General features: G+C 42.1%; 1 protein-coding gene across 3 annotated transcripts in view; it reads right to left on the minus strand.

Annotated features, from left to right (window-relative positions):
- Window positions 1-1,230: 1,230 nt before the first annotated feature.
- Window positions 1,231-16,887, minus strand: part of LOC147124570 (ras-specific guanine nucleotide-releasing factor 2-like) — a 361,280-nt gene continuing 345,623 nt past the window's right edge. For all 3 annotated transcript variants that reach the window (XM_085989546.1, XM_085989542.1, XM_085989537.1), the window contains one exon: window positions 1,231-11,098. In XM_085989546.1, the coding sequence (XP_085845672.1) occupies window positions 11,006-11,098 (93 nt within the window). In that variant the 3' untranslated portion in view covers window positions 1,231-11,005. The remainder of the gene's footprint in view (window positions 11,099-16,887) is intronic.

Here is a 16,887-nt window from a genome sequence, read left to right on the forward strand (position 1 = left end):
GAAGAAGGAAGCTGTAGACTGCAGGAAGATATCAATAAATTGGTCAGGTGGGCAGAACAGTGGCAAATGGAATTCAATCTGGAGAAGTGTGAGGTAATGCATTTGGGGAGGGCTAACAAGGAAAGGGAATACACATTAAATGGTAGGACACTGAGTAGTGTAGAGGAAGAAAGGGACCTTGGAGTGCATGTCCACAGACCCCTGAAGGTAGCAGGCCAGGTAGATAAGGTGGTTAAGAAGGCATACAGAATGCTTGCCTTTATTAGCCATGGTATAGAATACAAGAGCAGGGGGGTTATGCTTCAACTGTATGAAACACTAGTTAGGCCTCAGCTAGAGTACTGCGTGCAGTTCTGGTCACCACATTACAGGAAAGATGTGATTGCACTAGAGAGGGTACAGAGGAGATTTACAAGGATGTTGCTTGGAGTAGAGAATCTTAGCTATGAGGAAAGACTGGATAGGCTGGGTTTGTTTTCCTTGGAACAGAGGAGGCTGAGGGGAGACCTTATTGAGGGGCCTAGATAAAGTGGATAGAAAGGACCTATTTCCCTTAGCAGAGAGGTCAAAAACCAGGGGGCACAGATTTAAAGTAATTGGTGGAAGGTTTAGAGGGGATTTGAGGGGAAATGTCTTCACCCAGAGGGTTGTGGGGGTCTGGAACTCACTGCCTGAAGGGGTGGTAGAGGCAGGAACCCTAACCACATTTAAAAAGTACTTGGACGTGCACTTGGGATGCTCTAACCTGCAGGGCTACGGACCCAGAGCTGGGAAATGGGATTAGGCTGGATAGCTCTTTGTTGGCCGACGCGGACATGATGGGCCGAAATGGCCTCCTTCCATGCTGTAACTTTCTATGATTCTAGGATATACACCTGCCCAGTGTACATCAACACTAGTGAATGCAAAGCCATCAATGTGGAGTGTAGACATATTATAACCAGGCTATGTATACTTGCAACAAGCAGCTCACAAAAGCAGCCTCAACTCACCACCTCTTCCAATAGTCCTTACTGCTGATTAATATGATTTAAAAGCGTATATAAATGGTCAACAGGAAGGTAATCATAATTTTTGTTAGTTAATTTTTTTCAATGGTATTCTTATACAATACTTGTATCATATACATTGTGTGTATGTACAGTTAAATTTTTTTGTTAATATATGATATACAATTTTACAGATTTATAATGAAATGGACACTGAGTAATAGAAATACAATGCCATCCATTATCAAGCAAAAGGCAGATTTTTATTTTATATGCAGGGATCAAATTGGCTGTACAATCTCATGCTATGATTTGTACAATTCAACTTACATTTAATATACAGTTAAAAGTCTTGCACGATCTGTCAAGCCATGCACCTTAATCTTTTTTAAACATAACATAGATTAATTAAAATAAATATTGTACAATGATAGTAAATTGCCAGAATCTACTGCCTTCGTGATTTTAGCCTCTAAAGCTGCATTCACTCATTAACAAAATGAACACATTGAAACAGGATAAAGTTCATGCTAATAGTACATGCTGAAACAATTGGAGTTTGTATTTCACATCATGTGCCATTATAAATATCAAAATGATACCCTTTGCAATTTGCACTGTAGAGAAAGGACCATGATAACATGAGGAATGGATATTGTTCACTAGATCCTCCTTTAACATCGTCCTTTTTTATCACAGATCAATTTTGAATTTCTAAATTCTACTTATTCAAGGATAATCAAAAATAGATCCGTTTAAACAAGTTTCACAGTGTAGATGTCTACTGTTTAACATTTAGCACATTGAACAATAACAATATAAAAGCACATTGAACAAACACACTTGACATTTATGGTCAAAACACAACTAATTACAGAACAGTTTGGTATACTCTAATCTGATTTCTGAAGATTTTGCTTTAAAAGAATCACCCTGCAGTCCTTTGAATATTTTTTTCTTAATCAGAAAATCCCTTTTTTATCACAAATCAATTTGGGATTTCTAAATTCTACTTAATCAAGGATATGAAGTAATTTTTTATACATTCTACAATATATTAAAAGACTTACAACACATTCTAAACAGAAGCTTGAAAGATATATTTCATACGTTTAACAAATATTTTACTTTGAGTTTACTTCAGTACAGACCACAGAAGTGGTAACTCTCAGCACATAACAGTGACCCAGGCAAAAATCAGCACAAGAACATTGATGCCATTATGGTTTATAGATATAGATGGAACATTTAACAATTTAGATTTTTAATATTTGGTTAGAGACAACAGCACACAATAAACCTGTTTAACAGGAACAATTTTTGGAATTACAAATAGGGAACTTATTAAATGGTGCATCTTAGTCTGAATACACACACTGTGTAGCTTAAAGGAGAAAATATTACTTAATTAACCCGCAGCTGGAGTCAAGGTCTGCAAAGCTTCTAGAATTTTTCTTACGTATTTGAGCTGTGTCATGAAAGTCAAGACATTTATTTTATTAAAGAGTAAGAAAGATGACCGGTTAGTCTCTACTTTTATGACTGTTATGAAAACATTCAGACTAAGCCTTTAACAAGGAACTGTCTTCATAAAAAGGTGGCAAGGATTTTCATGGTCTAAATCATATTAAACTCATCATTGTGTCATTTGTGTCATTATTTTGATTATTGTGACACACAGCTTTTCTCTTTATCCAAAAATAAATTTGCAAAATACTTTTTTCTATAAGAACAATTTTTTGAAGATATAAAACCCACTTTTTTATGTTACTTTCTCTTTTTTTCCTATTCTCCTGAGGCCATATGCGACAAGAGACGGGTGCTGATCTACTTCTATGTTACCATCCATGTCACACTAAGACAACAACAGCAGCCCCTCATTAGTCCTTCCCTTTGGGGAAGTGCTTTACCTCCACAGCAGCATGACTGAGATTGGGACTAGGATTTGAGTGAGTGATCAGTGAGGTGAATTCACATCTACTGCTGCTTGTGAGTGCACTTTGTTACTCTGATGCACTGTGCCACTTCAGATAACTGTTCCCCAGGTGCAAACCGCAGGAATTTGGGGTGGAGATCTATAATGCTGAGTCTCCAATCCCCTTGCACAATTCCCAGGGCTTCCACTAAGAGGCACACTTGGGTTTGTACCTACAACAGGTGCAGGACAAGGGCACCATGTTGATGTGATGGCAGGGAACGTTCCCGACTCTCTCACCTCATTTTCCTTTATCTCTGCTATAAGGATGCCCAGGTACCTGAAGAAACTGTCATTAGGCCTTGTGTCTGGACCCTTCAGATTGAAGGACCTGAGAGGGTAAGGCAGCAAGATAAGGAAGGACTGTGAAGGTAAGTCCGCCACAATGATCTTTGAGCCTAGATACCTTCTCCAACAGCAGCCAGAAAGCCCCGAGACCAACGGTCAGTCCTGCAGCTGTGCTTGTGTTTCTGCTCTCATTTGACCCTGGCAGAGTGGTGGACATACTGTGGGGTACAAAGGGGCAATGCAATTGCCTTGGCCTACCAAAAATCAGACATACTGAGGCCAGGACAGATGCAGTGTACACTGGGCACACTGCACCTATCTGGCAATCGGGCTAGGGGAGGCACAGGAAAATCATCTCCTATATCTTTCCAATTTTATAGCAGTATTATTTAAGTGCTAAAAAGAGAATGCTTTTCTTTAAACACTAAAATGGTTTCTATTCTCAGGTAGCTGTCCTATTTTCTGAGAGGAAATGACCTCTATGCAATTTTAATAAATTCAATTGAAAGAGAGAGAGTTTCATGATCTATACTTTTCACTATCTACTGCTTCAGCTTCCTTTGCTGTAGGTCTCAGTAATTCTCCTGGTCAGTTCTTCTGATGATGTCATTGGCATTCAGAATTTAAGCTAAATTTTTTTTTAAATCAGCATAAATCCCACAACTCTGAAACCATTTCTCCAAGACAATTCAACAGCAAGGGGTAGAGTTTCTGCTTTCGGGAAATTGTGCCCAAAATGTGCTCAAAATTGCGCTGGTTAGATTACAATTCAAGTTTCCGCTAAAGTTAATTTGCATAATCACAAACGTAAAATCTTCCATGACCCAGCGCAAACGGGCACCGTAATGGAACATAATTGTTTCTTTTTTTCATTAAAAAAGTATTCATTGATGTATTTAAGAGTGATAACCTGGAGTGGTTTTATTAATACAGCTGAAAATGGGTTTATCACAAAATTTAAGCATTTTTAATAAGGGTTCTCCACCTGTGAGTAACCCAATTTAAAATCACTGGAAATGACTTTAAAAATCTATACAAAACCATTTAATAGTTTAATTGGTGTACACTAATCAGTTTCTTAGTAAATTAAATAATTTTTGATATGAAAATCTTTTAAAAACCTTCCTTCTAGTGCCTGTGTGCCTAAGAAAATGAGAGCACTTTGAAGAGCCTTCTCGAACCAGCACAATCTTGAGCTGGGGGGCATGGCCAGTTTTGTGGGCGGGACATCATCCTGGAAAACGGAATCTTGAAATAGTATAAAAGATTGCAGAAAACATGAACGTAAATGGTTTTGGGTGTAACTCACGTTTAAAATTCCTCGACCTTTTGCGCTGGTTCAGCTGATTCCGCCCGTATTGCATTGATATTGCTGATGTAAATGAGCGGAAACTCTACCCCCAGGTATTTTTTGCAGTCTCTTTGCTCCATCTTCTGCTTCTCTTTTTCACTCTCCCTCTCCCCATATAGCTTTCCCTGCCTACTTCTATAGTCAGGTGAGTTACTAACTAAATGCGTCATTGCCAGACTGCAGCTTTAGTTTCATGCCTGAGGTTGTGCATTGGCACCATGCTTAGCAATGTGTTGTTTATGAAGATAGAAGATGTTGTGCTGTTCATGTGATTACCTTAATAAAATCACTTTGTTCCTTCTACAATTGTGTCCTGCGCTTTGGCTGATAGTAGTTGTAATGTTGAGATGGAGGTGGGGAAGAGATTACAGTAACAGATGGTAATGAGTGGGAGTTAGCCAGAAGATGCATTGTAGACTTTTTCTTTAACCTAGTTTCTGTTAAGAAATGATCTAGCATGTTAAAAAGGCACTTCTGCAGTTTTCTTCTGTTGATAGTCCCTTTGTCAATTTTTGAGTGACAGCGGCCCTGATAATTACTCTGAGGTGTGTTCAGGTGGGGTAGCGGGGGTGGTTGCAGCCACCTAATTATAATATTACTTCCGGGTTTGGCATTGGATGCACGGAAGTGGGCGTGGTGCGGATCTGTATGACGCGATGTCAACTGGAGTATTTAAAGAGCCAATCCAAAGATGGAATTTGGAGCAGTTAGGAGTTTGCACAAAGCGAGGAAGAAGCTTCATGATGGATTCAGGATGGTCAAGGGCTGCAGCTTGATTTAACGATGCATCGCTTGATGCACTGCTGGGTGTAGTGAGGAATTGGAGAGACACTCTTTCTCAGCAATGGGAGGAAGAAACCTGCTGCTGCAGCAAAGAAGGCAGAGCTGGAGGAGGCCAAGGAGGTCAACAGCAGCAGCATTGTGCCACCATCCTGGATTCAGTGCAAGAAGCGCTTTATTGATCCAAGCAGGTCAGGAAATGTGAGTACAGTTGCACATTCACCTGCATCCTGTGGTGCACATCACCCCACCCCCTCACTCTGCCTTGTTAAGCCTACTCCATCACATAACTCTTTCACACCCACTTAACCTGCAAGCACGCCTATCCTTCTCTTTCTGTTCATTTCCATATATCCCCATCTATCCATCCACCACTGCCACACACCCTTATCCTTATGCAATTTGATGCCTCTCCCTGATAGTCACCATCACCAAATGCACTGCACCCATCGGGTGACCTCACGCCATTATAATCCCCATTCCAGGAGAAGGGAGCACAGAATGCAAGGGAGAGGGAGCGATCTCCACAGAGCTCACAGTTGGCAGCTGCAGAGGAGGAAGCGCTGGAGATCAGTGGCGCCTCGCTGTCCCTTGCCAATGGAGATGGAGAGATTGGGACCGCCGAGCTACCTGGTGATAGAATTAAATATCAGTGACCCACATGTCATACAACACTCAGTCATGTTGCTTTGATTTCAGCAGCGAGTGAAAAATGATCACCTTCATACTAATTCATATCTTTTCTCTCTGCCAGGGCCTTCACATGTACAGCAGCTGTCGGTGGACCTCGCAAACAACGAATCCTCAGAGGAGCAGATTCCTTCTGAGGGTTCACCATCACAGGACTCATGCTTACCATGCACCTGCTCAGATACTCGCACTTCAGCGGGCCCAGCTAGGCAGTGAGTTGATATTTTACCTGGTGACTCACAGTTCACAAGTGAGCAAGAGCAAACAGTGGTGGCAGGGACAGCTGTGGAGAATCCGCATCCAAGCTCTGCTCAGCTGGACATAGATGCTGTACCCCAGGGGCCATCGATGTAAAGGATAATCATTGAGGGGCAGCAGAAAATCTGCAACATACTGGCAGGCCTTCCAGGCACACTGTCCACGATTGCAGAGTGAATGGAGGAGCATTGCGATGATGTGTTCTTGCATGGATAGAGTGGCCAACCCTGTGGAACATCAATCGCGGCAATCTAATGAGTTCATGCAGGCCTTGACCACAGCCGTGCTGACTCTGGATGCCAACATGTCTGGCCCCTTAAATAGGATGACAGATACTTTAGCCATGGCCTTACAGCGTGTCACTCTCCAGCAGAGTGGTAGGAGTGAAGTGCGCTGATCCATGAGAGTGAAGATGGTGAAAGGGGACATGGAAGTGGGGACTCCACTCAAAGTGCGCCCACTTCTCACCCATTGCCTCCCCCCACCCCCCTCAGTCAGTACACGAGGTGCTGCCTCCTCTCCCAATGGCCAAGTTTACCCCTGCACAGGTGCAGGTGGAGCAGTCTTTGGTGGGGCAGAGGTCATCAGCCAAGAGTATCTCAGCAGTCAGGGCAGGGATCTGAGCAGGCTGCCGCTATCTCTGCTGAAGCCACAGGGGTTGCACCATGTAGCAGCGGCAGGAAAAGGAAGAGTAAAGCTTTGTAGTTGCACAAGGGTATGCACATGGGTGTTTAAGAAAATATTATATTGTTAAGTTTCCATTGTTTAGTACAATCACATAAAATGTATTACTTTGCATCACTTTCCCGTGTTGCCCATTCTTGGTTGCTCTTGGCAACTCCCCTTTTAAGTTGCTTGTTGATGAATTGGATAGCATGAATTGACAGGGACCAATGGGGGGATGTGCAATGAGTAGATGGTTGGTTACGGGACTGCTTTGTGTCAGTGGGATTGAGAGGGGAGAGGGGGATGAGAGTGGCCGTTGGATGTGATTGTTTCATGGGCCCAGTGGTAGTGACTAACTGAACCTTATTATAGCTATAAGGGAATCTCTGGCAGCTGGTGCTGCATTGGGGTTGCAATCCTCCTCCTCTTCATTGAATTCGTCTGCAGAAGATGTGTGCTCAGCGCCTTGTTCCTCCAGCAGCTCCAATCCTTGCTGCTGCACAATTGTGCAGAGTGCAGCACACCACGATCCTTCTGGGGTCCCTAGCTGGCAAGTACTGAAGGGCGCCTCCAGATCTGTCCAGGCACCTGAAGCGCATCTTGAGCATGCTGAGTGCTCAATGACACATCTGGTTGTTATATGGCTGTCGTTGTACCGCTGTATCTTGGGCTTCATTGGTGAGGTTTCTCATGGGTGTCATCAGCCAAGTTTGAAGGGGGTATCCTTTGTCTCCTAGCAGCCACCCCTTAAGTCTGCTTGCAGGTCCAAAGAGATCAGGGAGCTTGGACTGCCACAGCATGAAAGCATCATGGCAGTTCCCTGGGAATCTGGGATACACCTGCATAAATCTTTTCTCATGGTTGCACACCAGCTGAATATTGATGGAATGGAATCCCTTGCAGTTCACAAATACTCCTTGTTGATCTGGGGGAGTCTAGATTGCTACATGTGTGCAGTCGATGATGCCCTGCACCTGTGGGAAGACAGCCAGAGATGCAAACCTGAGCGCCGGCTCATTCTGGCTAGTGTCATCGCAGACAAAGATAACTTAATTGCTGGCCCTGGAAAACAATCCAACAATGCCATTTGCATTTATGTGCAGCCAACTGGGAGATCCTGGATAAGTGTCCAGCAGAGCCCTGGTACGATCCAGAGGCAAAAAAGTTGAGGGCCGTGTTCACTTTCACAGCCACTGGTAATGCATGGCCACCAGGTCCAGCAGGGAGCAGATCTTCTAGGAGGCTACAGATGTCTGCCACCACCTGACGTGACAATCTGAACCCCCAGAAGCACTGCTCTTCCGACAGGTCAAGGAAGCTGAGCCTCTACCTGTACACCCAGCTTGACCCCTCTGCTGTTCCCCTCTCTGCTGACCGCCTGCAGGTCTCTCCACAGCAGGCCATTTCTGCTGTTGATGGTCATCTTGTTCCTCATCCAAGGTCCATTCTGAGGCAGCCATGGCGCCACCCATCCTGATCTTGAGTCTCAATTCCTGCAAAGCGCACAAATTAGCCTCTCACCACAAGTACTCTCAACAAACCCTTTCCCAGTGGGAGGTAAGAAAGTAGCTGTGTTTGCCTGACTTTTATCGAATTGAATTGCCTTTCGGTCTTCTCGCCTTGGTTTCAATGGCAAGTTTCAGGAAGCGAGGGAAGCCCATACACGCGGCATTAAATTTAAATACCGGTTAAAATATCATTGGAATACACTCATTTAAATATTCAAATCACTAACCTACCTCTCCGGAGGGGTTTACACACACGCAGCCGAACGCGCCCGAGTTAAACCCGGAAGTCAACACATTGGAGCCGGCTTCCGGATGCACTGACATTTTTGTTCAATTTAATGCCCCACCTGCACCTAAACCCACACATTCCTCACTGTTAAAATTCCCCCCAATAAGTTTTATTTGTCTGACACACTGTATATAATTGTGCCTTATATTCTTATATTGGAGGAGTCACTAACTACTTAGCTAGTTGGTTGTTATGGCTACATATTGCCTAACATGCTTTCTATGACATAGATAGTTTATTTACGGTTATTTAATGAACTAGTTCCATTATACAAACACAGAACTGAAATTTCCAGGTCAAACAGCCATTGTTATTTAACTTAACATAAAATATATTGTGTAGGGAATAAAATAAAAAGGAATTTAAAATTAGTATTACCTGCAACTGTTTGACTTTAATACATTAATTAAAGACTTGACTCCCTGAGAGTTTCTTTATTAAAGGTGGTAAATAAATAGCCCTAGTATTGTATTTTCCCTCCTTACAAAATATATTTTTCATAAAGCATGAAGGACACATTTCCATAACGTCATCTCAAAATACATCATTGTGATCTAAACCTCCATGTTAGTACCATGCATGTTATCTTATGTATGCTGTTGTAATCACAGTCATATTGATATGTTAACCTACTTATTTGGCAGTTATAGTGATCTTCTGTTAGAGAATTGAATATATAAGTTGCAGTGTTACAGTGAAAGGAAAGCATGCTCCATCACAATGAGCCTTTTCCAAGTCTCAGAAACAGTTGGTCTAGATTTAACAATCATTCACATTGATTCATATTGGTACAGCTAGATACAGTGAAATATTTTCTATAGAAGCCATTTGTGACACCATAGCCAGCTTTAACTAGAAGCCCTATTAAAATGCTACAATAATAGGCCTCACTATAACAGGACTGCTAATGTGTGAAGGTTGTGGAGAAAGGCCACTGTCACCCGTTGTTCATTGAATCATTTCATTTTTAAAATCTTGTCTTTTGAAATTTGATTGTTAGGAGTCTTGAGCAAAATCCTTAACACTGAGGGCTAATTGGTTTTCAAATTCTTGGAAAAATGTTCATGAATATCAAATAATAATAATGATTTCAGGAACATGTTTTGAAATATTATTAAAATAGTCAGTAGTTTACTATTCACACAGACCTGCCCACTGTCTGCAGCAGCTTTGATTCTAAATCTCTGGAGAGTTTATAGGGTTTTAGACACAGGAAAGCACAAACAAGCAGTACAACACAATGCTTTGCACAACTCACCATGATGTGATTAAATATTAGCATACATTAAAAACATTTAACATTCCACTTAGAAAGTTACTAAGGAACATTCCAGAATATGTTACAGCATACAAAGTCATGGCCTGTTAAAGTATAGACAAGCAGTGATACCCTCAAATCACTATTTTAGTATTACCTGTAATTTCAAGAATGGTTCCATGAGTGCAACAAAGCTGCGATATTACAGTAAGCAGATTTTTTTTAAGCTAAAGCAATTAGAAATGTGTACTATCTTCACACTGATATCTGAACCTCTTCAGCTCAAGTCTGAAGAGCTTATTTCCTTAAGCCTCTAACAACTGGAATAGAATTTCTCCATCGCTCACGCTTTGCTCTGTAATACGCAACACTGCGTTCTTCCAAAATGTTATTTAGATATAAATTCCTTTCAGCAGCTTTGGAAGTCCTTCAGTTTTCATGTCTCAAAGATTGACAGGTAACACAACACCCCTGTACCACACAAGTCTGATAAGCAAAAGCCTACCCAACAACCAATCAGGCTGCTTGCTACTAAAGTTGTTCCTAGGAAGAAAATAATTTGCTTCACATTGAATGTCCAGGCTTCCAGATGAACACAGTTGCCTCAATGCCTGCCACTTGTTCTGCACACTATAATGTGATTTTGTGCTTTTTTAAACATTTATAAATAATGACTTTCATTTTTTCCCATTCTGCAGAAACATGTTCTTCTCATAATGTCAAGTTTTCTAGATATGAATGACCTTAATCTTTCACCCCAAGCAGAAGTTCACCATCTTCCAATGTGTGATAGGCAGACAATCTTCCTGTAAGCTTCCATCTTTCCTTTAGGAAAACTCACGCTCACATTTTCCCTGGGTAGATAAGTCACACTCCATGGGGCACGGCATGTATACTCTGGGTTGTTACACTAAGCTGCTACACCTCTTTGCAGCCACAAAAAATGTTGGCTCTCATGCAGGGAGCCTGGGTTCAATTTTTAAGGACAGCTCATACAGTGTATCTTCATCCATAATAATTGTTTTGTCAAGTAAGTATTGAATGACCTACAACAGCAAGGAAGTAAATGTCAAAAATAGTAATTCAAAGAACAATTATAGTATAGCTGTATTGTATTCAACTGAACAAACAATGCAAAGGTAATTAGTGCTTGAGGAAATACTCTGGACGATTGATGGTGCTGGGACATCAATAATAAGAGTATTTCTCTTGAGAGCTAGTCAGGTGTGGGAAATTGCTGCTTTTGGGTGGATTTGGTCCACATGAAGACTTCCCTCATTCACTTTGTCATATTTCTTAGTTTACACACACATTTCTGCAGCACTTTTTCATCCTATAGCCTGCCGTATTAGTCTTCTATTAGTAATAGTACTGCCAGATAACAAACCCCTCAGAATGTGGGCTTGTGCTGGTCTTTAAAAGGCTGAGTGCGGTGCATTGAGTGTAAGCAGAGTTTGGTAAGTGGGAGGAAAAAGTCATTTAAGTGTATTTACTAAATTTTAGTGAGTGAAAAAGTTAATTATTTGAAGTAAGTTTAATTTTTTTTAGAGTAAATTAAGCTGTTGGGGAGTTTAAACCGGAAGTAGAATCCGGGTATAAAAAGGGGCGGGCTTAGTACGGCAGTGCTGAGTGCGGTGCATTGAGTGTAAGCAGAGTTTGGTAAGTGGGAGAAAAAGTCATTTAAGTGTATTTACTGAATTTTAGTGAGTGAAAAAGTTAATTATTTGAAGTAAGTTTAATTTTTTTAGAGTAAATTAAGCTGTTGGGGAGTTTAAACCAGAAGTAGAATCTGGGTATAAAAAGGGGCGGGCTTAGTGCGGCAGCACTGAGTGCGGTGCATTGAGTGTAAGCAGAGTTTGGTAAGTGGGAGAGTTCAGGCAAGTGGGAGGTGAGGGGGTGTTTTTGCTCTGTTTTGCTTCCCACTCTCAGGCTAATCCAGCACTGCAGAAGCGGAGCAGCGAGACAATTCAACCGGACAGGCCCCACAGACAGCATTCAAAAGGGAGGTTGGTAATCAGCTGGTTGGTAGGTCCTCTTCCTTCTCTTCCATACCTTTAAGTTGGTAAGTCCTATTAAACAGTGGTGTAATATTATCATCTATATCGGGGCAGAGGGCCTTCATAACTAATAATAAGAAATTTAATTAATTACATAGATATGGGTGAACAGGTGATGTGTTACTGTTGCGAAATGTGGGAGCTGGTGGACCCCATTGAGGCTCACGGTGATTACATTTGCGATAAGTGTTTGCTGCTAGAGGAACTCAGGCTCTGTGTTAAAGAGATTGAGACCGAGCTTCAGACACTGCGACACATCAGGGAGGGGGAGAAGTTCCTGGACTCTATGTTTCAGGAGGTAGTCACAACTATGAAATTAATTAATGCAGATGTAGTCTGTGGTCAGGGACAGGATGGTGTGACTACGAGTGAGGCAGGTACAGGGATCCAGGAGGTAGTGTTGAAGGAGCCGCAGCCCTTGCTCTTGTCAAGCAGGTTTGAGGTTCTTACTCCCTGTGAGGGCGGGAGCGGGGACTGCAGGGAGGATGAGCAACCTGGCCACAGCACCATGGAACAGCGGGCCATTCAAGTGGAGGGAGTAAAAAGAAATGTTGTAGTGGTAGGGGATAGTATCATTAGGGGAATAGATAGGGTTCTCTGCAGTCAAGAGCGGGAGTCCCGAAGGCTGTGTTGCCTGCCCGGTGCCAGGGTTAAGGACATCTCTTCTGGGCTGGAAAGAAACTTGGAGTGGGAGGGGGAGGATCCAGTTGTCGTGGTCCATGTTGGTACAAACGACGTAGATAGGACAAGGAAGAAGGTTCTGTTAAAGGAGTATGAGCAGCTAGGGGACAAATTAAAAAACAGAACCTCAAGGGTAATAATCTCTGGATTATTACCTGAGCCACGAGCAAATTTGGCTAGGATAAATAAAATTAAAGAGTTAAATGCGTGGCTCAAAGACTGGTGTGGGAAAAATGGGTTTTGCTTCTTGGGACACTGGCACCAGTACTGGGACAGGAGGGAGCTGTTCCGTTGGGACGGACTTCACTTGGCCAGTGCTGGGACTAGAGTCCTGGCGAATCATATAATTAGGGCTGTAGAGAGGGCTTTAAACTAATTAGTGGGGGGGAGGTTTCTGGAGAGCAAATAATAAAAATGACAACGGAGAAGGTCATAGACTTAGGTAGCAGTGGGGGAATTAAAAAACAGAACGTGTCAGGAAGGGACAGAAGGTATGGAGTAAAAGGTAAAGTAGTAAAAGGGGAAAAAACAGGAACTAAGTGTCACAAAACATATTTGAAAGTTCTTTATCTGAATGCACGTAGCATTCATAACAAAATGGATGAGTTAACGGCACAAATAACTACATATGGGTATGATCTTGTGGCCATTACAGAAACATGGCTGCAGGGTGACCATGACTGGGAATTAAACATACCAGGTTAGTTAACGATCAGGAAGGACAGGCAGGAAGGAAGGGGAGGTGGGGTGGCTATGTGAATAAAGGAAGGAATCACTATAATACAGAGAAATGATATTGGGTCAAAGGACAGGATAGTGAAACAGTTTGGGTGGAGATAAGGAATAATAAGGGGAAAAAAACACTAGTGGGCGTAGTCTATAGGCCTCCGAACAGTTGCAACTCTGTTAGACGGAGTATTAATCAGGAAATAGTTGAGGCTTGTAATAAGGGAACAGCTATAATTATGGGGGATTTTAACTATCATATTAACTGGACAAATCAAATTGGGCAGGGCAGCCTTGAGGATGAGTTCATTGAGTGTATTAGGGATGGGTTTCTTGAGCAGTATGTAACTAAACCAACCAGGGGGCAAGCAACCTTAGATTTGGTCCTGTGTAATGAGACAGGATTAATTAAAAATGTCCTAGTAAAGGATCCCCTTGGAATGAGTGACCATAACATGGTTGAATTCCATATTCAATTAGAGGGTGAGAAGACTGGATCTCAAACAAGCGTGCTGAGCTTGAATAAAGGAGACTATGAAATATGAGAGCGGAATTGATTAGAGTGGACTGGGAAAATAGATTAAAGGGTAAGACGGTACATGATCAGTGGTGTACATTTAAGGAGTTATTTTACAACTTCCAAAAAATATATATTCCACTGAGGAAAAAAGGGTGTAAAAGAAAAGATAGCCATCCGTGGCTAAGTAAAGTAATTAAGGATGGTATCCGACTAAAAACAAGGGCATATAAGGTAGCCAAATCTAGTGGGAGGATAGAAGATTGGGAAGTCTTTAAAAGACAGCAAAAAATAACTAAAAGATTGATTAAGAAAGGGAAGGTAGATTATTAAAGTAAATTAGCAAAAAATATAAAAACAGATAGCAAAAGTTTCTATAGTTATATAAAAAGAAAAAGGGTGGCGAAAGTAAATGTTGGTCCCTTAGAGGATGAGACCGGGAAATTAATGGTGGGAAACATGGAGATGGTAAAAACGCTGAACAAATATTTTGTATCAGTCTTTACAGTAGAGGATACTAAGAATATCCCAACACTGGACAAACAGGGGGCTCTAGGGGGGGAGGAGCTAAGTACGATTAAAATCACTAAGGAAGTGGTACTTGGTAAAATAATGGGACTCAAGGTGGATAAATCCCCTGGACCTGATGGCTTACTTCCTAGGGTCTTGAGGGAAGTGGCGGTAGGGGTTGTGGATGCATTAGTAATAATTTTCCAAAACTCCCTGGACTCAGCAAAGGTCCCGGCAGATTGGAAAACTGCTAATGTAACACCCTTATTTAAAAAGGGTAGTAGGCAGAAGGCTGGAAACTATAGACCTGTTAGCCTAACATCTGTGGTTGGTAAAATTTTAGAGTCCATTATTAAGGAGACAGTAACGGGACATTTGGATAAACATAATTTAATAGGACAAACTCAGCATGGTTTCATGAAGGGGAAGTCATGTTTGACAAATTTGCTCGAGTTCTTTGAGGAAGTAACATACAGGGTGGATAAAGGGGAACCAGTGGACGTAGTGTATTTAGACTTCCAAAAGGCATTTGACAAGGTGCCACACAAAAGATTATTGCTCAAGATAAAAAATCACGGGATTGGGAGTAATATTCTGGTGTGGGTGGAGGATTGGCTCTCTAACAGAAAGCAGAGAGTTGGGATAAATGGTTCATTCTCAGACTGGCAATCAGTCACTAGTGGTGTTCCGCAGGGGTCAGTGCTGGGTCCCCAACTCTTTACAATCTATATTAACGATTTGGAGGAGGGGACCGAGTGTAACATATCAAAGTTTGCAGATGATACAAAGATGGGAGGGAAAGTAGTGAGTGAGGAGGACATAAAAAACCTGCAAAGGGACATAGGCAGGCTAAGTAAGTGGGCAGAGATTTGGCAGATGGAATACAATACTGGAAAGTGTGAGGTTATGCACTTTGGCAGGAAAAATCATAGAGCAAGTTATTATCTTAATGGCAAGAAACTATAAAGTACTGTAGTACAAAGGGATCTGGGGGTCCTGGTGCACGAAAGTCAAAAAGTTAGTATGCAGGTGCAGCAAGTGATCAAGAAGGCCAATGGAATGTTGGCTTTTATTGCTAGGGGGATAGAATATAAAAACAGGGAGGTATTGCTGCAGTTGTACAAGGTATTGGTGAGACTGCACCTGGAATACTGCATACAGTTTTGGTGTCCATACTTAAGAAAAGACATACTTGCGCTCAAGTCAGTACAAAGAAGGTTCACTCGGTTGATTCCGGGGATGAAGGGGTGTACATATGATGAGAGGTTGAGTAGATTGGGACTCTACTCATTGGAGTTCAGAAGAATGAGAGGCGATCTTATTGAAACATATAAGATTGTGAAGGGGCTTGATCGGGTGGATGCGGTGAGGATGTTCCCAATGATGGGTGAAACTAGAACTAGGGGGCATAATCTTAGAATAAGGGGCTGCTCTTTCAAAACTGAGATGAGGAGAAACTTCTTCGCTCAGAGGGTGGTAGGTTTGTGGAATTTGCTGCCCCAGAAAGCTGTGGAAGCTACATCATTAAATAAATTTAAAACAGAAATAGATAGTTTCCTAGAAGTAAAGGGAATTAAGGGTTACGGGGAGCGGGCAGGAAATTGGACATGAGTGTAGGTTCAGAATGGTCATGGCCCAGTGGGTAGTGGAGCGGGCCCAGGGGCCGTGTAGCCTGGTTCTGCTCCTACTTCTTGTGTTCTAATTCTGTGTTAGATTTCAAGAGATGGTTTTATTCCTGTTCCTGGCTGGGGTGGAGATCGCCTTTACAGAAGGTAAGTACTGTAGAAAATATAGGGACAGAGTGATCTCCTGGACGAATTTTGATCACCTAGATGGGTCGGAGAGGAATTTCCCAGATTTTTTCTCCCAAATTGGCCATTGGGTTTTTTTATCTGGTTTTTCGCCTCTCCCGGGAGATCACATGGGTTCGGGTGGGATGGAGAGTGATAGTAGATTTGAGGTTAGGATCAGATCAGCCATGATCTTATTGAATGGTAGAGCGGGCTCGAGGGGCCGATTGGCCTACTCCTGCTCCTATTTCTTATGTTCTTATGTTAGTAGGTTAAAACCAGTTCACCAGTACTGTTAATGTCATACCAGTGGGCACTTCTAAGGTTTTTCTGCCAAATTTGCATCTACAAAGGTGAAAATCTGAGAATGCAACAATCAAATTCAGTTTGAGGATGAGAGAGTTGGATCTCAAACCAGCGTACTGTGCTTAAATAAAGGAGACTATGAAGGTATGACAGTAGAATTGACTAAAGTGGACTGGGAAAGCAGATTCAAGTGTAAGACGGTACAAGAGCAGTGGTCTACATACAAGGAGATATTTCACATCTTTCAA

The sequence above is a fragment of the Somniosus microcephalus genome, chromosome 1 (assembly GCF_052327205.1).
Source record: "Somniosus microcephalus isolate GS21.2 chromosome 1, FLI_Smic_1.0, whole genome shotgun sequence".
Taxonomy (NCBI): Eukaryota; Metazoa; Chordata; class Chondrichthyes; order Squaliformes; family Somniosidae; genus Somniosus; species Somniosus microcephalus.